This window comes from Pyrgilauda ruficollis, unplaced genomic scaffold, assembly GCF_017590135.1.
Source record: "Pyrgilauda ruficollis isolate IOZ18807 unplaced genomic scaffold, ASM1759013v1 scaffold56, whole genome shotgun sequence".
Lineage (NCBI taxonomy): Eukaryota > Metazoa > Chordata > Aves > Passeriformes > Passeridae > Pyrgilauda > Pyrgilauda ruficollis.
The window spans coordinates 4,388,789-4,412,431 of NW_024527266.1; the positions used below are offsets into that span (position 1 = coordinate 4,388,789).

The window sequence follows — 23,643 nt, forward strand, 5'->3', positions numbered from 1 at the left end:
CAGCCCGCCCCGCCCATCCCATCCCATCCCGAGGCCCCGACCCAGCCCACGCAAGTCATTGCGGCGGGCCGCCCCGGCGTGGCGGGGGAAACGTTCTGGAAGCGGCAGCCGTGGCCTGCCAGTCGCGCTCCTGTTGCTGCTGCCGCCCGGCCCCGCCGTGGCGCGGGCTCCCCCTGGCGGGCGAGCCAGGCGGCCTCCGGGCCCTCCTGCGCCGGCGCGGCGCCGCTCATTGGCGGCGGGCCGCGCGCGGCGATGGTGTCAGCGCGCGGCGCCGCGGCGCAGAGAGGCCCGGGCATGCGCCGTGCGGCCCCGCCATGTCGCGCCTCCCGCAGCAGGCGCTTGTCCTGGCGGCCCGGGGCTGGCGCGGCGCCGCAGGTCAGACACCCCTCCTCCCCCACACCCCTGCACCGCCCCGCTCCCGTGGCGACACCCGCTGCCGCAGCTTACGGCCCCGCTTTCGCTTCTCGGGTCGCGGGAAAGCGGCTCTCCCCGGCGGCGCAGTGGCAGCCCCGGTCAGGGCTGAATCCTAGGGAAGAACAGGCAGTAACTTGAATAATAAAGCAACGGTAGAAAGCTCCTCGCTGCCTTCAAGGTGTTGCTTTATTTAATGCCGGCTGTGTAGGTCTGGTTGCGAGCTGTCCTGTTTGTCTGCTGCGTATGTGGAGAATAACAGTAGAAACACCAATTTTAAACTAGACGACAAAAAAAGCCTACAGTTACATTTCACCGCCCGGGTCTCCAGTCAAGCATCACATAATGAACGCTTCATGTTATGACTATCGCTTGTCGTGCATAATTGATCTTCAGTTAGAGGCTAATCCTGCTGGCTCCCACAGCAAATCCACGCTCTGTATGTTTTGCTGTAAGGCCCGGAGGCTCAGCCCTGAAAGGCAGATGTTTTCTTGTGTTATCCTTGCTTATGCTGGTGAAGGGTTACAAGTATTTGTTCTAAGAATGGCAGCACAAATTGGTTTTCTAGTAGGCATGTGGTAAGTAACATAAAGAGGAACCCCTTTCCAAAACATCAAATAGGTGTTTACCTTCTGACTACCCTCCTTCCTACAGGTCTGGATGATTTGTATTCAGGCACAAGCACTTCTTCAGCTGCAGAAGGCTGTGACTGGGAACTCTAAAATTTCTGACAATTCATTTTTCATTTCAGAATTTGTCTTATCATGCCTGTTCCCAGCTCACAAATGCATACTTGTAGTTGTCTTTAAAACTCACTCGCTTTGGCTGTGTGTGGGTTTGGAAGTGGGATTCATAACTGTAGAGTTTGGCAGTGCTGTTACCATGGAAGGTCGATACACAAACAGGGATGCTCGGGTGTCCTCCAGACAGGAAAAGAAAATCAAATTCCTGTATAAACTTGTGTTATTTGATGGATTCTTTGCAGCATTATTAGCAAAAAAACAGAACTGGAAAAGCCTTGAAAACTGTGTAATTGTTCCAGGTGAGAGAAATTTTTTGAAGACATGGTAGAGAAGAGACAATATACAGGTGTGGTGCCTGGAGCCCTGTGGTGTTTGAGGGAAGCAAGGAGAGTGCTAGTGCCTTGTGAACACCATTTGTATGAATTGGGATGTGCAAACCAATGGAGCTTCCTGGGTTTTGTTGCTGGATTGTCAGGTTTAGCATAGATTGTTTATTTCTATCTGTTCCTTGAATATTTGATTGTCAGTTGAGTTGTGTGCACATTGTTTCATGAACTATGGTGATGCACAGCAAATGGAGAAGTTAAGGAGGGATATTTATGTCATATAAGTGAAGGAATGCTGCTAAGAGTCTGATGACTAGACCACAGTTCTGCAGTTTCCTAACTGGAAAGATTGGGGTTTTTTTTACCTTGACATGGTGCATTTCTTTTCCTCTAGTTTGCAAGTCATGTGCTCTCCGAAGATTTTCCATCCAGCCTGCCCAGCAGAAGAAGATTCCAAGCCGGTATTTGGGCCAGCCCAGCCCCTTCACACACCCACATCTGCTCAAACCAGGTGAGGTTTGTGCCCTGCATGAGCCAGTCATTGATGTTTTCTTGTCTCCATTTTTCTGAGTGTGTTGATTTGCTGCATCATAGAGTTGTCTGTGGTTTAGGGTGTTTATGACTCCCTTCATTAGCCAGTAATTATATTTAGTAGCTAATTTCCTTGTCTGAGATGATACTGATTCCAAAAATAGGCTTCACAAGTGATGGCTTTCATAGCTTCTTTCTTTTTTCTCATGATGTTCTCAGGGTTGTTTACTTGGGTGCTGCAGACTTTTTCTGGCAGTGGCATTCTGTGGACTTGTCCTGCAAATAAATGTGTTTTTTTATTAAGAGGGAGTCTTTTGTGCAAGCTGAACTGTCAGAATGGTTCATATGCCGTGTCTTGTGAGTCACAAAACAAAGGTGCAGTTCAACAAAGGTGGTTGGGGAGGGACATTGATAAATGGACAGCACTTGTCTAAAGAATGTGCCCTGTTCAGAGGAGTATTCAATATGAGGAGAAGGAGAAAAAGAAGTTTGTGACTATGAAATTAGACAGTGGTGATGCAAGCTGAGTTTGTGCATTTTTTTGAGATTCCTGAAAATGAGGATGTAGGCACAAGATCACAATTAAATCTAAAAAACAACCAAACAAAAAATTGCAAACAAACAAAATATATTGAGAAACATGTCTAGGAAAACATTGTGTTCTTCCACAGGTGGGTATAAAGGGAGAACAGATGACTCTGTGTGTGTGTGTATATATATATATATGTGTCTATATATATACACCTGTAGTTAATTGTAGAATAAATCAGGTCAGAAGGAACCTCACAGTTAACAGCTTCCCCCTGTGCTCAAGGCTGGGCTAACTTCAGCATTAGATTAGGTTGCTTAGGACACTCATTCCCAGCTCACAATAAACGAGGCTGACTGCTTAAAGTGCAGCCAAAGCACTGGAAGTGAATTCTACCAGTCCAAAGTATTTTTCCATTTAATAAAGTAGAAGTGGTTTCCTTAAAATAATATGACATTGTTTTATTGCAATTATTGTTTTAAAAAGCAAATGCCTTTAATGCAAAGAGAATTTCCAGGCCTCACAGTTGGAAGCCAGCTGGGATCCCCATGTTTCACCCCATTGCAGCTTCTGAAATTCACTGGACTGTGGCAGTTAAAAAGCTGACTGGAATGCAATGGAACATAGGAAATTTGCAGTATAACACTGTGGAATTATGAGGCCAGATTGCATTAAAACAGTTTCTGTGTTCCCTGTCATTCACAGAGTAAAATAATTGTGGTGGGTTTTCTGGGTTGGTTTGGTTCTTTTTAAAGACTTACATATAATAGGTATTGAGGCTATAATTGAAAAGGTGTAAAAATTAATGCAAATAGAACTTCCCCCTCCCACTGCACTCATGCAAGAATCCACTTGCAGTATAAGTCAAATGTCAGTTTTTGTTCTAGAATTGCCACTGTGTAATACATGAAAGAGGAAGAAAAGATTATGAAAGTGGAAAGTTTAACAAACGGTATCAAAATTCAATGTATGTTAAGGTAGGGTATTAGCCAAAGATACTGATTAAGGCTCTTATATTAATTTAGATCATAATTAGGGAGTCTCACAATTTTAAAAATACATACTTCAGCTGTTGCTGGTTGTCCTTTGAACTTCAGTCCTGTTTTGGTGAGTATCTTGATTGCTGTACTTCATGTCTTTTGGGGCTGGAGCAGTTGAAAGAGTACCTTCATCTGAGAGATCATTTGCTTAGTGGTATTAGAAATACAGTATTTTAACTTCAGAAAAATTTGAATTGTTAAATATTGACAAAAGCTACGTATGCCCTGGAGAAGATCCCTTCCCTTAACAGGAGTCTGATGGCAGCCTGCAGTCCGTGCTTTGTTTCTGCTTGGAATCTTGTGACTGGTTAGACTCTGCAACCTCTGCACTTCTGCCTGATCTCCTAGAATCTCTGACACTCAATCTGCCCTTTGTGGTTTAGAAATGGTCACTTTATGAGTTGACTTAGTGTGTAATTGAACAAACATTCTAGCTTTATCTGAGGAAATTAATGCTCAACCTCAGGAGGCAAACTTCTGTTCAATGTCCGTGCTGTAAAACCCATCAGTTTTTAGGAGTCAAAGTTCAGTTTGCCTTGCCCCTTCCCCCCTTTTTTTTTTTTTTCACATTCTCTGCAAACATTTGGATGTTTGTTTAAATCTACCAGGTTTTGTGATTTCTACCTTTGCACAGAAATATGTAACACACATCCAATTGGTTAAAACCAATGTCTGTCTTTGCATGATGGAGAAGCAGCCTAAATGAGCATGTGCTGTAGGGATGGAAGCTGAAGAGGAGCAAGGGAAAGGCATGTGTGAGGTTACAAAGAAGGCATGCACTTGTAAGGCATCAGGGAGCAGGCAAGAATCAGGCCTGTGACTAGTAAAATACCCTTAGTGCCTTGAATTTCTCCATCTGATTTGTTTTGTGTTCACAGGAGAGGTAACCCCAGGATTGTCACAGGTGGAATATGCTCTTCGCCGACACAAACTGATGGTGTTGATCCAGAAGGAAGCCCAAGGCTGGGATGGTTTGGACCACACAGTGATTCTGCTGTCCAACCCCACATACTACATGAGCAATGACATCCCCTATATTTTCCACCAGGACACTAATTTCCTGTACCTCTGTGGCTTTCAGGAGCCTGACAGCATCCTGGTGCTGCAGAGCATTCCTGGCAAAGCACTTCCGTCTCACAAATCCATACTTTTTGTGCCCCGGAGGGATCCAAATCGAGAGCTGTGGGATGGGCCCAGGTCAGGCCCAGATGGGGCAATTGCTCTCACAGGAGTAGATGAAGCTTACACCATTGAGGAGTTCAGGCACTTGGTGGCCAAGCTGAAAGGTAACAAAAAATAGGGAATGAGATGGGGATGTGGTTTGCAGAGTCTGAATGGTTCAGGTTTGGGAGGTGTTCTGCAACATCACTTTGAAACTAAAATGGACTTGGGGAGGGGCAAGGAGTATGGCTGTGGCAAAGGCAGTTGGAAGTTCATGTTAGCTCTTTGAGGGCCACCTCAAAGATATGGATATGTAGTTTTGAAAATTTCTGTCTTTCTTGTGTATCCGTGTGAATGCCAGTCTGCATATCTCTGAAATATTAAGGAGCAGGATAAGTAAGACCATGTTCCTGTTTTAGTAATACCTGTTTGCTGACAGAGTCAGAACCAGATGACGTATAGGAAACTTGAACACTTTTTATTCATAGTAGACTTGGAGAACGATCCACACAGGGAGCTTGTTAGTCCACTCACATTTAGCAAGATGATGACTTGCCCATGAAGTACAAACATTGCTGTCCTTTAGAAATATTCTTTTGCATCTCCCATCACCATGTAGCCTCGATACTTATAATCCAGGAGGAACTAAATGCATTATAAACAAAGCTGAAGAAGGCTCATGACAATATAGTAAGGGCAAGTGTGACTTTGGAGGGGTCACACAACTAGAGGGAGAGACTTCTGGAGTATTAAATACCGTCTTGGAATCAGTTGTTTTGTTTCAGAAAAGGATGTCTTGAAAATGGGTAAGTCACAGGGCAAAGAATGATCAAAGAAAGCATGAAATGTGTGTGAGATACAGGCTGAACAACTCAGCTTGCAAAAGAGAAAACATGACAAAGTATGAGATGTGTATAGTTGGGGAAAGCACAGAGGATGTCTGTGATTGATTAATTGCTGATTTTCTTAATTTAAAAACAAAGGGAACACTGGATGAAATTATCACATGGCATGATTTGGCACCTCTTAAGCTGTAGATAATTAATGGAAGTTTGGAATATCAAAATTAAAATGGAGTCAGAAGTTTGTAATTCTGTGGGGGAGAAGTCCAAGAAAAGCAGTAAATCAGCTAAGGGCAATACTCTTTAATGAATGCCCAGTTTCTTAGACACTTTTTGTAAGCACCTGCTAATGGTTACTTTCACCAAAGAAGGAGGGCCTTGGTGGACATCAGCAGTGACTCATCATGGCCTTTCTACTCATTTGCATTTAAGATGTTCCCGTGAGGAGAATGTTTGTGTTAACTGACGTTCTGAATAAATTTCCACTGTGAGTGTATCTGTTCTCAGTAAACTCATCTTTGAATGGCTGAAATGAGCAGTTGTTTCCCCAAGTGTCCTAAGCTGTTCTTGATAATGATCCTGATTCCATGCAAAAAGGTGAATTACTTTCCATGGTCAGTGTGGACAGGCTGAAGGGGAGAACGATTCAGAAGGTGCACTGTGATGTGATGGCTGTTTGGCTTACACAAGTGCAACTTTGACACATGAACTCTGAATGGATCTGAGCCAGATGCATATATTCAGTGATGGTTGTAAACCCCAATATTTGCCCAGAAGTGGGGATTTGTCCAATCTATGTGCTATGAATTGGTAGTCTTCCAAATTTAGAAGAGATTGCTGGTATTCTGTGACAGTGAAAGTGTCTATATAGTCTGTCAATGTAGATTCAGAGAAAATTATTTTTCTCAAATACAGTAACAGATCTAGTTTTAGGAGTGAGTTAGTTTAGTGTGGGGAGAACATTTCTGCACTTATTTTAGTCTGTGTCAACTTTGTTTTGTATTCCAGGCGAGTCCAACATGGTTTGGTACGACTTGAGAAAACCAGTGCATGCAGAGCTGCACTCTGACTACATGCAGCCCCTGGCTGAGGTAAAAGCTCGCAGCAAAAACCGCATCCAGGCCGTTCGACATCTCGTGCAGAACCTGCGGCTGATCAAATCCCCTGCAGAGATTGAGAGGATGAAGGTAGCTGGCCGGGTGACAGCAGAGGTAATGGGGTCCTGTGCTCTCCTAATGAACAGTGCATTCCTTTGATGAGGTGACACGAGTTGGAAGGAGAGCTTTGGTCTAATCTGTCACCAAACTGTTCTGTCTCAACCACTGGCTGGGCTTGGCTTCCTCCACAGGACAAGGGGAAACTGGGAGACTGCTTGGACTACCAGATGTTCTCAATTAGCATAACTCTAGTGAAGAAAAGCCAGCAGCTGTTAGACTGTGTTTAAAAGCAAAGGCTAGCCTTTTCACTGTCTTCCCAGCTTCCTCTCTGCTTTCCAAAATAATTTTCTTTCCCATCTATTATTTTTATTTTGAGGAAACAGGATTTTTGTGAAGACGTTTCCTGTGTAAGTTTCTGCATTGCCCCTTCACCCTCAAGTAACTTTTGAATTCATTGGCCACTTTTAAACAAATCTTACAGATAGCAAAGTAGAAAAGAGAGACACAGGTTGTTCTCCTCTGAAGGAAAAGCTGCGTAAGGCAATCCTATTATACCTGAGGGAATCCACAGGTGAGAACTTTTAAAATGCCAAACCATAGGATCAGCCTCAATCATCTAATCCTTTCTTTTTTTCCAAAAACTAGAGTCAGTCATCCCCTAAATACAGTTTCATAGGGAATAAATCTTAACTGGTTCTAGTCTTGACAGCACTTTCACCAAAGAAATTGGTGAAACCCTCTGGTTCTGGGCCAGCTGATTTTGGGCGTTCCTCAAGAAACAGCAGGTGAAAAAAAACCACCAGTTCAGGCTCCTTTGCTAACTGAAAGTCCCTTCATTTTCATAGGCTTTCACAGAGACAATGTTTGCCAGTAAATCCCCCGTGGATGAAGCCTTTCTGTATGCAAAGGTGAGTACTCTGTAGCTGGAAGTGAGATAGAAGGGTTGGATGTTGGTTATCCTTCCAGGAAACCAGAAATGTCAGATCTCTTTATCACGTCTCCCACTGTAGCACATTTATTCACCCAACCCTTGTGGTTCCTTGGACATGCAGAAGAGTCAGTGTGAGGAATTCTTCAGCTGTACTTCTTGTACCCTTATTTAAGGAGTGTAGCATTTGTCTAAGTTTCTCTCTGTTGATGTCTTTTTGTACTGTATTGAAATGCAAAACCTGCTAAACAATTGGAGGTAAAGTTTTCACCTTATTCTATAATACAGGTCTGTTGCACAAAATTTAAGTAGTTATAACACCTGTTTGTAAAGCCTGCTTCTCTTGCCTCTAGCCTCTTACTACATCAGATTACCACAGCCATCTTGAAGCAGTTTAGATGCCTCTCAGTTACAAAATAAGGAATAACTGTCATGCACATTTGGTAAGGAACTTTGTAAGGAATTGCAGTGAGATGCCTGTTTGAGAAACATCAGCAGGATTTGACCCTCTGTTACTACATAGATGGGCCTGTGCTGACATGGCACTGGCAGTACTGAGTTGAAAAAACTACTTTAATCACAGTGTATTTTACAGGTCAGTTTTTCAGTCCAGACCAGGATCGTAAAACCTGTGCTCCATGTAGGCATCCTGGAGTGTTCTGTCCCCTGTGATTTTGGTAGACGTGCTATTAACATGTTGAGGGTCTTTATAGATTCTTCATTTCCATGCTTTCATTAGCTTCATCATTCAAGAAAGGTAAAGATCTTGAGGCTTATGGTGCTTTTTTCTTCTGTCCCCTCAGACATCAAGGTAGTGCATGCTTTTAAACCTTAGTTTAACAGTCATGAGAAATAGATAACTGCTGTAAATATGCTGGTACTTTGCAATTTTGAAAGACAGAAGCAAACCATGACTGTTGTCATGCTGACATAGAGGATCTTTCAAAATTCACAAAGTTGTATGGCAAATAACGGAATTACTTTAAATAAGAACAAATCCTCACCTGGATATATGCCAATGTAGTGAATGTTGTTGTTGTAGTGACAGTATTGAACAGCTTGTCCAGAAAGAGCTTCCTGGAGATCTGGTAAAGACTTGAAAAATTCTTGAAAAATTGGATGGTTCTGCATTTTTTTTTCTCCAGAGTCCTTGAAAAATATTTAAGACTGCTTTCATTTAGTCAACTCACTTTCCAGTTTTACTTTGTATTGTACAAATCAAGAAGACAGTTGTAGGACAAGAATTATTATGGTTCTAGGGCAGTTAATCACCTGAATCAGCATTAATGGTTTCCTCTTCTCTGTATTGTTACTCTAGTTTGAATTTGAGTGCCGGGCTCGTGGTGCTGACATCTTGGCATACCCCCCTGTTGTTGCTGGTGGCAACAGATCAAATACTTTGCACTATGTGAAGAATAATCAGCTCATCAAGGTAACCCTTGTGCTGTGCAGTAACTTGAAATGTAGTGCTGTGATACAAATACACGTTCCCTAGCTGCTGCTTGTTTTGACTGAACAGATCAAAGCACTTAATTACATATTTTTTTAAGTGAGCAAGGGATATATGCCTTGGTTAATTTTACTGTCAATGGCACATTCAACTTGTCTTCCTTTCCTCTCAGTTCTTGCTGCAGTATTTTCTGAACAGTGCAAGGACTTGCAAACAAAGTTGCAGATAATTTAGTGAACACGTCTGCTCTCACAGCAGCTTGCAGTGCTGGGGGCCTCACAAAATAGGGGAGCCACTGTCGCAGGCAGGGCAAAGGCCCCAGGGGGATCTTCTGCTGTCACTTGCATTCCTTGGCCTTGCTTTGCAATATAAGGGCAAAGTGCATTCCTGCTCTGCTGAAGCTGAAAAGCGTTTTGATTCCATGTAGCCCAGCAAAGCAGGGAAGGGGAACAAGTAGGGAACAGATCAGTGTTAGATGTCAAGAGGTGGTAGAGTAATGTGTTTTGTCTTAACTTGAAGATTCTCATTGAATTGAACCCTCTCCAGCTTTCCTGACCATAGTCTTTAGATTCAGATAAGTATTTTCAGGGGCAGTATTCCCTCACTGCTCTGCTCACTATTTACTTTTCAGAGGAGCATATTTTTCCTCTGTCTTAATGCAGAATGAAACTTTCCCACTAGCATTGTCTTTTCTTGAAGCTGGGACACTAGCAGACCTTGAAATGATCTGCAGAGACAAATGTACAAATAATATGACAGGCTGCTTTTGGCAGGAAGAAGCTTCCTTTGTCGTTCTGTCATCCAAGGTCAGGCGTGCTGCTGTAACTACAGTTGCTTCTGTTAAAGTTGTTCAGCTAAATGACTGCCACTTGTTTTTTTTCAAAACTATTAAGCAGAAGATTAAACCCATAAACTTGACTCTTCCTTTGTGTGCTGCTTCCTACAGATCTTGTTTCCAAATAGGCTAACAAAGTGTCTAATTTGGGAGGTATCTGAATGTTTCATTCAGTCTTTTCCTTAGAGGGCTCTGCTTTAAAGAAAGAGGACAGGCACAGCATAAGGCATTTACTGGACAATCAAACCACAGGCAGAATTCCCTTCGTCAGTAAATTGTTACTTAGCTTGTTTAACTGCTTGGAAGATGGCAGGTGCTGTAATTTCAGATTTGCCTTAAAGAATTCAGCCAGCTATTCTGAAAAAGTTTAAAAGTACAATATAAATGGATAGTTAATGGCCTGTCTATTCAGTGGGATAGTGAGGTCTGCTCACTGCTGGTTTTTCTGCTGTGTGTCTGTTTGTGTCACTTAACTGTACAGAATGATAGCAGCTAGTACTGGAAGTAGCACTAGCAGTGAAATTTTGCTGCTTTAATCTTTCCCTTAGCATGCTGCAGTTATGCCTGGTCGTTCCATATCATGTCTGCTGGCACAGTCATGGATCTGTGGAATGAATCTCTACATGTAGTGTAAATCTATAGAGAATTTACTCCAAACTTTTTTAACATCTTACTGCTCTATTTGTTGTTAGTCCCTTTAATGAGGGAAAGCAAGGCAGTGGTTTTGTTCCTGGCCCTTTGTCTTTCTTCTGTGTGACTTTTTGGAGATATGTAGTCATTGATATGGAACAGCTTTACTGAAGTGAATTGGAGATTCACATCTCCAAAAAATTTTTCTTCATCACCAGGTAGATCCAGAAAGATATGTTGAAATGGTCAAGAAAGTCCTAGAAGAGAAAGGGAAGGTTGTACGAGCTATTCACCAGTGCATTTACAGCAGTGATACACTGCCAGATTTTGTGATACAAAGTGATTTTGCTGGGTCTTCATATCCTATGACAAGGGTAAATTTGTAGTTGTTGGTGATCCTGTGCTTTTGTTGCAAGCCCCCTCTATCTCAGTCATTATAGCTGAGAACTTCTAGTGAAAGGAGTCATAGGCATAATTTGCTGGAGTAAGCAATCTAGGTGTGAATAGGACATGTCTCAGACAACAGAATAGTTCAAGGCAAATGCCTTTTCTTTACTCCAAAATCTTCATCTTAAAAGTTCAGACAGTATATAAACATAACAGTCAGAGACTACCTTGCAGAGCAATAGTCCAACTGGAATAGCCTATTTATAAACTATGGTACCTGGGGTATTACTCTGCAAAAGGAATTCACTTTTCTGCAGCTGCATTGTGAAAACAGAAGCATAATCTCCTTTCCTGCTGTCAGACAGAAAAATCAGTTAATAGCTGGACTGACCCACGGAGCATTCTTTCCTGTTATTCTCCAGGATGGTGAACTGGTCTTGCTAGATGGTGGATGTGAATTTTCCTGCTATGTGAGTGACATCACACGTACCTGGCCTGTCAATGGAAGGTATGCTGCAGTAAGTTTTCTTGAAGAATTTTGATAAGTTCTTAAATAATTGATGGATTGAGTGTGTGTTTAATCATAGTTTTACCATGTTCCATTCTGTGCTGCTTCAGAGTAATCAAATTATATGAAGTAACTGTTCAGCTGTATTCCCCACTGCCTCATTAATTACTTCATGAATATATGTGATTATTGCTATTTTCAGCTATTACAGCATTCTTAACGTGCAGAGAGGGCTTTTGTACATTCAGCTGTAGCTGACTCCAGTTGTGTGTAAGAAAACAGGAGTTTCAGTTGATGTGTACATAGCTCTGCCAGCTGGGAATTTGCTGGTGTGGCCTTTCATACAAGGAGACAGTTGCTTTGCTTTCTGCTTTTCCCCTGCTCCGTCCTTGAACTGAATCTGTACCTAGAATAGGTTCTGGGGACAGAACCTCTTTCTCTTGGAAACAGAGATTTAGTTGTGTAATATTCCTTTACTCAATGGCCTTCAGGTTCACCAAACCCCAAGCAGAACTGTATCAAGCTGTCCTGGATATCCAGAAGTCCTGCTTGAGCCTCTGCTCCCCTGGCATGAGTCTGGAAAATATCTACAGCCTCATGCTGAGCCTTATTGGACAGAAACTGAAAGACTTGGGTGTCCTGGAGAGCAGCATCACTGACAGCCATTTCTTCAAGGTACTTCAATTTTTTTTTACTCTCGTTTACCCCTGTTTACTCTAGTTTACTCCTATTAATCTTGACTGTTTTATCCTTGGGTAGTTTTAGGGCTTTAATTTGGGTCAGGAATGTGGTTTCAGGATGTCTCTGCTGCTTACAGGATGCTTTAATTCATGTTGTGGGCTGGTCTCAGCACAGGAATTAATTTCTCTGAGGCAGGGCTAAACTTCAAGATGTGATTCAACCATTTGGTGCACAATTTGGTTTGAAGTAATCCCCAGTCTTATATGCACATACTGTGAATATTTGTTCCTTGGCTCTTGCTGTTTCACTCTGCAGATCCATTCCCGTTGCTCTGCACTTGCCAGCACAGAAACAGCTTTAGAGCACAGTCTGAAGGGAACTATGGGTACTAACACAAGATTCTGGGTCCAGGCTTGACTGCAGGCAGTTATTTGTACTTTTGTGGTCTGTTTAACATCACATAAATCTGCAGTGCCACCAAAAGGTGCAGCCTGTTCTCAGTCATTCCACCTGCTGCCCCTTTTGCACCATTTTGTGTCAGTACTGGGACTCACAGAGCTACCTAGTGAACAAGACTGGGAAACTGGTCTGCCTTAGAGCTAAAATTGCAGATAAATAGGCTTGGGTTTCAGTGAGAGGAGTTTATCCAGTCGCTCTCACTGCAGAGCTGCACGACTGCTGATGCCAATACCGCAAAGATGGCGGAACCAGGTGACGGCAGGACGGCTTTTGGCAGGCGGACAGGTCCCTGCCGGGTTTAGCTGTGCGCGGTGCCGGTGCCATGGCAGCCCCGGACGGAGCGTGTGGTGCCGGATCCTTCCGGCAGGTGGAAGCACAGCCAGACGGGAGCGGCGCCTGCAGCTCAGTCCCCTGGGAAGGAGGAGCGTGGAGCAGGGAGGAGTTCTCGCCGATTCCCGCTTTAGAGGGAGGGAGATGAGGATGGCGGTGTCCGTGCCTTGTAGAGGTGGATTAAAATCATGCTGTATGTACCGAATAAAATCGGCACAGCGTTCGCTCTGTTGTGCACAGCAGACCACTTTCAGAGCCCAGAGCAGCTGTGCTCGCTGCTGTCCGTTGTGAAGGTCTGCTGATGGGAGTCGTGCAGGGCTTGGATGTTTAAGGGATGGGAAGGGTTGGACAGCAAAGCTCAGTGATTGAAAATTGACACCGTGCTAGGATGGTGATGGGTTTGGGCTGTTCTTTTCAGCGCAGGGGAAAGTCAGTCTGCAATGTGCTCATAAGAGGCACCTGGTACTGGTGGGTTTTAGGGGCCATCCAGTTCTTGTAAGTGGAAGGCAGGCCCTGGTGGCCTAGACGTGGCAGTAAGACTGCTAGTTAAGTACATAACTATTCTGTCTCTTTTCCCTATCTTTTGTATTGGAGCAAGTTGGGCTGTGTTTAACTGCCTCTGTGACACTTATTCTGTGTTCTCTTAGGCTGTTCGAAAATACTGCCCTCATCATGTGGGACATTACTTGGGCATGGATGTTCATGATACCCCAGATATATCCCGATCGCTCCCGTTCCAGCCAGGCATGGTGATAACAATTGAACCAGGTAAAAGCAGTCAGTGGTGGACAAAAACATGCAACGCTGAGGGCGACAGTATTGCCTTTCAATCATTAGCTGGTCCTGCAGACCAAAGCATTCAGATCCTTTCTGGTGAAGCTGGAAACTGTAGCAGTACTGGAAAGCCTTAAGTTATTCCTCTCCCAAAGTCATTACAGTATTAGAAAACCCTATTTCCTTCCCAAACATAGCCAAAGTAACATGTAGTGGGAGGCAGAGTAGTGTAGAGCTCAGGCTGTGCAGCATAGGTGAGCTGCAGTGCAGAAATCAGGGTCGATTCACTTGTTTGTGTTCCTGCCACTGAACTTCTACCAGTCACTGGTAGTGTCTCAAGCATTACAGTCTGCAATTGCAGGGATTCACAACTTAGCTTTGCAAATTAGGCATACTGTGAGGAATCTTTCTTTCTCCTTGTCACTAGATTTGGAGCTGTCAGCTGGAAACTTATATTTAATGCTTGTCTCTTCTCTCTCTCTATTCAGAACATTTTTAAAGTCATCATTGTGAATGTAACACCGAGAGCAAGAAGTGTGAAAAGGCCAGGTGTAGCTATGGAAGTTTTTATTAACGTGCTGATATCTGTAGGCACAGAGGGACACTTTCCTTTCTTTGCCCACCAACAGCCATGAGTAAGAGGAAAGAGAGTAACTTGCCATATTAAAAATTCTCAGGATCACACACGTTATGTTGCTGAAAGTCCAACCCCACTCTCCTGGTGGTGCAGCGAGGGAAAGGTAGTGTTCTGGAGAGTGTTGTGTGTTTTAATTCCCTTTCTTCTTTCAGGCATTTATATCCCTGAGGATGATGCGAGTGCTCCGGAGAGGTTTCGTGGCATTGGTGTGCGCATTGAGGATGATGTTGTGATAACAGAGGATGCACCTCTTGTCTTATCTGCTGACTGTCCCAAGGACATCTACCACATTGAGCAGATATGTGGTCGCAGCTCATGATGCCCCTTCCCTGCCTGTTTCATCCTCCTTGGGAGACACAGCCCCGCAGGGATGCAGATCCCTTAGCTGGCTGTAGTTGTCAAGTGATGGAAGGCATGGACAGTTGATGGCTGTTTCCAAGACTGGGACTGGGCAGTGAAATGTAAAAGGCTTGAGTACTGAGGGATGAAAAAACAAAGTAACCTTTTCTGTGTGCAGTTTTCTTCTGATTTGTGCTGATGTGGAATTGTTGTATGATGTGGGAGTGGATTCATCCCTCTGCTGTGTGGATCCATGTGTTCTGGGGCCCTTCGAGAGGTTGAATTTTGTCAGTGCCACCAGATGCATAGGTGCAACAGCTGAGGCCAAGGCCCCCGTTTTTCTCCCTTAGCAGCAGTTTCACAACAGTCAGATTTTTAAAATGATGCTTTTATAAATGCTGGTTTTGGATGAGAAAGTGTCAGCTTGAATTTTATAGAACCATGTAAGGAGAGAGTCTGGTCATTAGGGAGGTGGGTTTGGTGGAGAGGTGGTTGTATGTGAAGCCAGTGGAGAATTCTTTTAGTATTTTAAAGATAAGGATGTGTTTAGGCCTTGTTCAGACATATGCAAAATAGGCCTGCAGCAGGGAAAAACACCTTGTCTTTCAGTTTATTGGAGTGCTTGGTAATTTCAAAAAGTACAAATAGGGCTCAAAAGGTTAGACATTCTTGCTGTCTTCCACATTCCCTTCCTATTGTCCCAAAGGTCCATTCCTTTTTCCTGCTCTGAATCCCTCTCTACCCTAAGAAGCAGAGCCATGTTGATTATGCTGGACTCCACTGGTGAGCTGTTGGTTGTCACTCAGATGTGAGGTGTCCAGTTCTGGGACAGTCACAGCACCTTTCTAGCCTCTGCTTGCTGTGTGCTGTAAGTGCCAGCAACTTCAGCAGTGCACTTTTGAAGAGTCTGCCCTATGGTGAGTGTCAAGTCTTTACATGGCTTTTATATGGAATTAATTGGAATTAAAAGTAGTTCTTCTTTTCTGGACTCTGAGGGCATGATAAGAGCTGACCTTTGGGTTTTTCCCAAAGTGCTCTGATAGTATTTTTGAAGCAGCTGCAAATGTTACTGGGGCTGGATGACGAGTAAAGAGAAGAGCTTTCTACCTTGAACATCAGCCTACCATCCAGGCCATTGTATGCCATAGTAAATACACCTACTAGAGGCAAGCACAGCATCTGTGTATTTACTGAAAATACTTAGACAATCAGCTATTTAACATGTGTGAAAAATGCCTCTCATCAGAGCATCTCCTGTTATTTACACTTGCTGTTGCACCACCTTACTTCTTTTCTTATGGTAGCTTTCAGTGCACTTCATCTGTTACTCTAAATTTTCTTTCTCTTCTCTTCCTGGATTGTCTATTTCCACTATGTCACTGCTTCCTAATCCATTTTACTTTTCTTATCAGCGTCACTGCCTCATCCCCAGTTTGGCCTAATTCCCCAGAATGAATGTAGCCAGAAGCGTGTGGTGGAGGTGGTCAGGGTTCTGGAGTTTGACCTCTGCCTCTGTTGTGTAATCTCTAGCAAAATCTGCATTTTTTTCCCTTTTTTCCCCCCTTTTTTTTTGGTTTTTTTTTTTTTTTTTCTGTGTTTCACTTAGTGAAGGCCAAGTGGACAGGGTCTTGCATCTCTCATTGCATTCAATGTGAGCTGAGTGCATGCACTGGGGTTTGAATTTTGGCACCTGAAAGGCAGCCAAGGCATGCCATAATTTTATTTTCTAAACGTGACCAAAAAATGCTTTTGCAGGGTTTAGTGTATCAAGTTTCACATATTTAAGGGAATCTGCTAATCTCTGATGGCAGTGCTTGTTAAATACTCCTGTGTTGCAGTGATAGCTACAGCCTAAAATGTTTGAAGGGAGATTGCCGAAGTATGAACACAGACCTGATGAGTACTTTTGACATTGTTGTGATCTCTAATACATTTCTTCCAATTACACCTGTTAGAGCCATATCAAATGGGCCAAATCTTGGAGATTTTGGAACTATGGAAGCGGCTTAAAATAACATTAATCAAAGAGATACGTGTGTGAGCTGAACTGCACATCCACCCATACATCTAACAGAGTTAATAATGGTACTTAATGTAAATAAGCCTTTAAAATGCATATACAAATTATTTTTAAAATAAATCAATTTGTAGAAAGTTATTTCTCAGGCCATCAAGTTGCATGCTGTTGAATAAATACATGCACCTCCAAAAACAGCATTATTTTTCAGGAAGATTCATTAATTGTGTGTGACCTGTCTTGGACTTGAAATAACATTGTCAAATGTAGGCACATGCTAATTCCTACTTCTGTCAGGAAAATCCTGCAACTTGTAAACACCAGTAGATCTTAGGAATGCTGTGGATGAATGTTTCTGTTAGGAAAGAAGTGTTTGTGACTGCTGATTGGAAAATAATGGATCTGCTATGGCTGCTGACTGTGTCTGATTTAGGCCATGTATATTCTGTAATTCTTCCACTGTGTTCAGCCATTTTTTCAGCATAAACTGCTGCTGGTTTGAATCTCTTGTTCCATGTAAATGGTGCATTTCGCAGAAGGTATTAAATCTGCATCCTATGAACCTCAATTTTTGAAGGCTTTTTCTCACTTGTTGCAGAGATAAATAATCTGTGACCTACACACATGCTGCAGTATCCCTTGCAAACAACCAAATCCTTGAACATTTTATACAACCCTCATCAAGAAACCCTAAAGAGCTTGGTTCTCTTGCTGCCGGCATGGCACATACCTGTGGCGTACCTCCCCTGGCGCTGATCCCATCCTGCCAGACTGTCTGCTTCTGCCACAGAAGAGATTCCTCACTGCAGCCACTTGGGTGCAGGAGCAGCTCTCAGTGGTGGCACAAGTCGACAGCTGCTTGATGAGGGCGTTAGTGGGATCTTGGGAAGTGAAAGAGAAATTGAGTTATACACAAGTTCATGTGGGGAGAGATTTGATTTCATGTGGTGCAGGTCTTAAGGACATCAGAGTATGAGAAAAAACGAGAGCCAGCCATCCCCATGGAGGAGCTGCTTTGCTTCCAGAGGCACCCTGAGAGGCTTTTGGCTTTCCCACTTCACCTTCTACCAGGGGACTGCTTTGCGTTGCAGAGAACTAGCAAAGTCCTGTTGTTAAATACAGTCTGAGCAGAAGTACCAATTTGCAGATTTGCTTCTGTCACTGAAGTGGAACGAAATTTGACATTTAACACAATTTGGCATTCTACCTCTGTGTGGAAAAATACAGTATGTCTTTCCTAAAATGGCATTCATTATTTTGCGAAGGAGCATGGTGTAGGAAGTAGCAAACTGAGGTAGCCCAGTAAAGAGAATGGAGATGGAGAGTTTTGGGACTGTACAATGCAATAAGAGAGGAATCAGGAGAAGGTTGTGATTTAGAGCTGCAGGGATGGGTGCCAGGGGGATGGGAGAGCAAGGAGAGAACAACGGGGCATAAACTGGCTATTCAGTATGTTGTCAGAATGGTGCAATAGCTCCAGAAAACTGGTTATGCTGTTTCATAACCCTGATTGATTTGTCCTACTCAGTAGGGAGGAACAAAAGAGTCAGATTGTATTGATGAACTTGGTCTTAACAGTTAGTTTAATTATTTCTTTTAAAAATCAATAGAATTATCATATGAGAAAGTTTTATGCAGTTTCAGGTTATTGATTATGTGTCATATCTCAAATAATGGGAAGGGAAAAAAGTATGTTTCTAGGCAAAATTTTCCATAATGATGGAGGGAGGAAGGCTAAGGTTACATGCTCTTATGCTATCCAAATTATTGCTGTGGAAATTGAGTAATTACTCCGAGGAGAATTACAATAAGGTGAAAAGAGTTAGGGTTAAACTTAAAAAAAAAAAAAAAAATCTGTATGAGATAAATGACAAAAATGTTTTAATTGTGATATTTAATACTTTATGTAATTGGATAGCAAAACTCTGCACTGACATAATCATCCTTTGGACACTGTCACAGTGCTGGCTCTAGGACTGGGTCTATAAAATTCACTGTATTTAAGAGATACAACAATAAATTACATTTTAAAGCAATATTTATAATTGAAACAGACAGTGAGGCACCATGGGCTCAATGACACTCAATTTCAGCTCCTTTCTCCTTCTCAGTTGTCTTGCTGCCCTAACTGCCTGGCAGCTTTGAGCCTTCTTCCCTAGCAGCAAGTGGAGCAATGAACCCCTATCTTCCTGGGACAGCTTATTGCCTCAGCCTACCTGGTTGTTTCTCTGAAGCACCACCCAATATTTGGCTAACCAGGCTGTTCAGAAGACGGCCAGAAAGGAACAAGGAACAATTTCCAGCTCCTCCATGTGTGTGGTACCTTCACTTGCTGACTCATATCACGTATGCCATTTTAACAGCCATGACAGAGTTATCCATTAACAATGGCAAAGGGGGAAAAAAAATCCTGTCTGGGTAAGTCTGACAATGAGATTTTTGAACAAAGAAAAAGTTAATAAGCAAGCTGCTTCTAGACCCAGAAGTGAGAACATCTACTACAGGCTTCAATATATTCCTTCCACAGGATGCTGGGGAAACAAGTAGCACGGCAGGAGCAATGTGCAGTCTTTGTTTGGGAACTTTTTGCAGATGCTGGTCTCAGACATGCTGGGGGGGGCAGAACTGCCAGTGGTTAAAGCTCTGTATTGGGTTTTTTCCTCCCAAGACCATAAAGAGCCTGTGGCTTTTTAAAGGAATCTCAGTTTTTCATAATTTAGGCAGAAATATCATGGCAGCACAGGCTGAGAACTCTCAGCCTGTGGTTCAACTAGGAGTTGTTGGCATTCCAGTGAAAATTTTTATAAATGCAGTTCTTTCCAGGGAAATAGCTCACCGCAGTCTTTTTTTTGTGAGTAAACAAGGCCAATATGAACAATATTTTGTGAGAGGGAAAGAGGCTCAGCTTCTTTTTCTTCCCAGCTTCTGTCTCTATGTGCCTTTAGGATATTAATGCAAAATAGGATTGGCCACTGATCCAAGTTCAGATTATATGATCTGACTCTTGTACCAGGAAATAGTCAGCAGAAGTCAGGTAAACTCTTATCATGTGAATATTTTACTCAGGTAGTGCTTTAAGTTTGAGGATAATGTGCTTTGCTCTTTCAGTCTAATGTGCACAGAGAGTGTAACATACAACATCTGTTTTGCCTACGGGAGCTACAACCATGGCCTCTGTAATTAATAGTATTACATCTCCACCATGAGCACCCAGCAAATTATTCGAGTCATTCAGAGAAAGCACGACTGCTAATGGCACAGCAGGGGGTTGGGTTTGAGCTTTCTCTACAAGTCTTGTTCCAGTCTACAAGATCTGATGTTCCTGGTATTACCTATGAACATCCTTCCTTACTACCTCTTGGCAGAATGACCATTTCTATAGGGTGGCCTCTGCGAAGTTTGTGGTGGCATTTCTGTGCTGTTGTCCTAACACGTCATCAGGATCTGCTTAACAATTTTAACATTGTTTCTTGGATAGACAAGGTTTGATATGAAATCCACAGTTCTGCCGTGGAGCCGGGGCTGGCTGGCTCCTCACAAGCTGTGCCCTTGGTCCATCAGCCCAATTGCTCGTGTCTCCCTGTCCTCAGCAGGACAGAGAGGCATGGCCCTACTGACAGCTCAGGAATGTCCTCACATCCCCATGCACCTGCTCCTGTCACAGAGGCTTTAATCTCCAAATGTCCTTCTAACTCTTCCCCCTCTGGATTTGCAGAGGTACCAGCCTGGAGCCAGAAGCTGTAGCTTCTGGTGTGCTTGTAGCACTGACCAATTGTCAGACTGCATATGGTGCCACTGACGCTCCTGTGATGCATTGTAGTGTCTGGTATGTATATTGCTTCCTAATTTATGCTTTATCCTCTTCTTTTTTTCCAGAAGATGAGCCATTTAACAGCTACATGGGTGTTACTGTGGTGACTGTAACCAAGCAAAACCATGCAGTTTGTACTGAGATAGTTCTACATTTGTGGACTTGGAGATGATTAAGAAATTTTTAAGGGCTTGTTGTGTTTTTTTGGTCTTCCCTGCAGAACAGAGAGAGGTTTCTCATGAACTTTCAGTTGCACACCATGAAGTAGAAAGGTATCATTCATCTTCACATGTGCAAGTGTACTATTATCTATACACAAACATTACACATTAAGCAAAAAAATGTTGTGACTTCTAGCTAGTTAGAGATTTAAAAGATGTTTTCTCAAACTGTAATTAAGATTGCTTAGATATTTGACTCTTCATTTTTTGTGCTTTGTTTGGATTTCTTGTTACATTTAATTTTACCCTAGAAGTTCCAAGGTTTATAATTCTCCATGTTTGAATAAGTGCATCATCTCTAATGTATTTTACTGTAAGTTACTGCTGTAACTGAAGCCTTACCTTTGCTTCCATCTTCAGGGATTTTTTTTTCACTTTTATAATATAATTTCCCTGCAGTATGAGGCATTTTTGGGAGACAGCATTCTGTGATTCTCACCTGAGGAGTGCCTTTGCAAAAAAAGGTGAGAATGTGCAATCTGAAAGATGTGATTATTACTCTTGCAGCTTAAAACTGTGTGAGTTTTGAACTCAAATGTACCATACTAACTTAGGTTTTTAGGTATATCAAATTGAACAAGTATAACAATTAATGGAAATTAGGATTGTAGTACAAATTTAAATTCCTAATAACTGATAACTGTAAATTAATCTCAGCAATTAGACATAAAAGCTATTTTCCTCTAGTGTGCAACTCTTTGAAATTTTATTAAATTTTACTCATAAATTGGGAGACTGATAAACTGTTTCTCTAAGCTCATTTGAGACAAGAATTGCACCAAATGCCACATTTCTGAAGGACTCAATTTTTTAATGATTCATAAGCTAATAGAAGACTGAGTTGAAATCCTCTAGAATATTGCCTATATTCTGTTAATACCCTGAATGAAAGGGTAGGAGGGAGATCTTTCATCAAGTACTTTGAGCACCTTTCTATTACAGCCATTGCATTTCACCTCCTCAGTTTAGTGCTGAGCCTGGTAGTTTGTGTGTGACAGCAACAGATCCCTCAGTAAGGCATCAAGCCTTGGTCAGAAGGCTTGTGGAGGGAGAAGGATAAGGTGGAGAATGGCTTCTTTCAGTCATCTGCTCCTGCTGTTAACCACCCCATCATCAAAATTTATGCACTTTTTTTCCTGAACAGGCATTATAGGGGGATGAGGAGCAGCTTTATATGTTTAATGAACCTGCTCTGGGTTCAGTGTAGCCTTGAAAGTGGAACTGTGACTGTACTTATGTGAAAACGTCTACAACTGTGAAATTCATTCACATTTCTGAGTCCACAGAGTTGCACAACAGGGCTATTCACAGTTTAGCAAGAAGAAGAAAGAACCAGAGAGGAAAGAAAGAAAATGAGCAGTGAAGAGACATATGTGTTGCATGATTCTCTCCTCTGGTAGAAAAGATATTGGATGTGTACAAACACGAAAAAAAAAATCAAGTCTTGAGGTAAATAGTGCCATCTCCTTTTTATTTTTTTCCCTTACAACATAATCTTGGTATGTTTAAAAAATTAAGTGTAATGATACAAAAGGGGCTGCAAAGTGAATCCTCTGGACCTGGATCCATGCTACACTGGGATCTGCCCTGCCTGCCCCTCTTTTTGCCATCATGTTTGTTCCCTTAAAATAAGCAACTGTACAAGACACAAGCATTGTCCAGACATTATCTAAGTATTCCCTTTATTCCCTGAACCATCTGGCTTTGGTTGCAGACTACTCATGCCAACACAAAGTGAAATAAAACTCCAACCTGAAGGGTAAGTAGAAAGGAGAGAACCAAGTAATCCTGTGAATCGATGTTGCCTTTTGGGTGACATTCTGCATTCAGGATCTGGTGTTTCAGGAAAGGCCCATCCTTTTTCATGTTCTGTTACTTTTGATCACTTTAACCACCTCAATGGCAAAGGCCTTTCCTTAAAATCCTCATTTTTTGTTGCTCTTGCTTTACATTTGAAATCTAACAGGCACAATACAAACTTTGTGTACCTCCAACTTTTCCCCGTGCCACTTGGTATACTTGCATTGATCTGGCTACAGTAGTAGATTTAACAGATAAGAGATATTTACTTGGCAGAGATGTTTTCATCCTGTCACCTGGTATTTTCAGAACATTTCCATTGGAAAGCTTGCTCTAGATTGTATGCTGGAAGATGTGAATGCTACTGAATGTAGTTAAAAGGAGGGATGACTTTTTACAGGACCCATAACCTGGATTTGCCCTGGAAAAATTTTTGGGGAAGATCTGATGTGGGCATCTTGTCCCAACCCCAGGCACTAACCAGCAGGATGTCTCTGTGAAACATTATTCCACACCTGAAGGAGAAGGGTTGTGAGCCTATGTACACACACCATGTGCTTTTCTGCACACTTCCCTTTTCAATTCAAACAGGAGGAAGCAGATACATCCTTACATTCCTTTCTTCAGTAATTAATTCAAGAGAAGTACCTAAATCACAGAGCAATTGCAAACTGAGCACTCAGTGATGGATAATTCCTATTGCTTGTTTGGAATTATTACTTTCTCTATCTTCTCAAGCCAGTCATGTCATTATTATTGTGCTCTCTTTTCAGGCTCTTCCAGTCAGTCTCTTGTAACCTGCTTGCACACAAATCATTATTTCATTTTATCTGGAGGTGGCTGGACTGATGATAATATTTAATCCATTTCAGGAAGTTTTAGAGGTCATCAGCATCAAGGAAAAACTATTTCCCTTAGCTTCTTTACTAAGTGTGTTATTTTTTCAATAAAGTATTCTTTTACCACAAAATAGAAGCATTATTGAAATTTATACTTGTTGCAGATATCATATCCTCTTCCACTAACTTTGAAATAGTTACATAAACTAGAAGATTAAAAACATTTTTTATTATAAAAATCTGGGCAAGGAAGAAGT

At 42.3% G+C, this 23,643-nt stretch overlaps 1 protein-coding gene across 1 annotated transcript; it reads left to right on the plus strand.

Moving 5' to 3' along the window:
* Positions 1-228: 228 nt before the first annotated feature.
* XPNPEP3 (X-prolyl aminopeptidase 3) lies at positions 229-17,279 on the plus strand. Its single transcript, XM_041481489.1, has 10 exons — positions 229-375; positions 1,875-1,991; positions 4,459-4,866; positions 6,592-6,794; positions 7,586-7,648; positions 8,987-9,100; positions 11,393-11,478; positions 11,970-12,153; positions 13,596-13,716; positions 14,512-17,279. Exons 1-10 carry the CDS (start codon positions 315-317, stop codon positions 14,676-14,678), a joined length of 1,524 nt encoding a protein of 507 aa, XP_041337423.1. The 5' UTR covers positions 229-314; the 3' UTR covers positions 14,679-17,279.
* Positions 17,280-23,643: the final 6,364 nt, after the last annotated feature.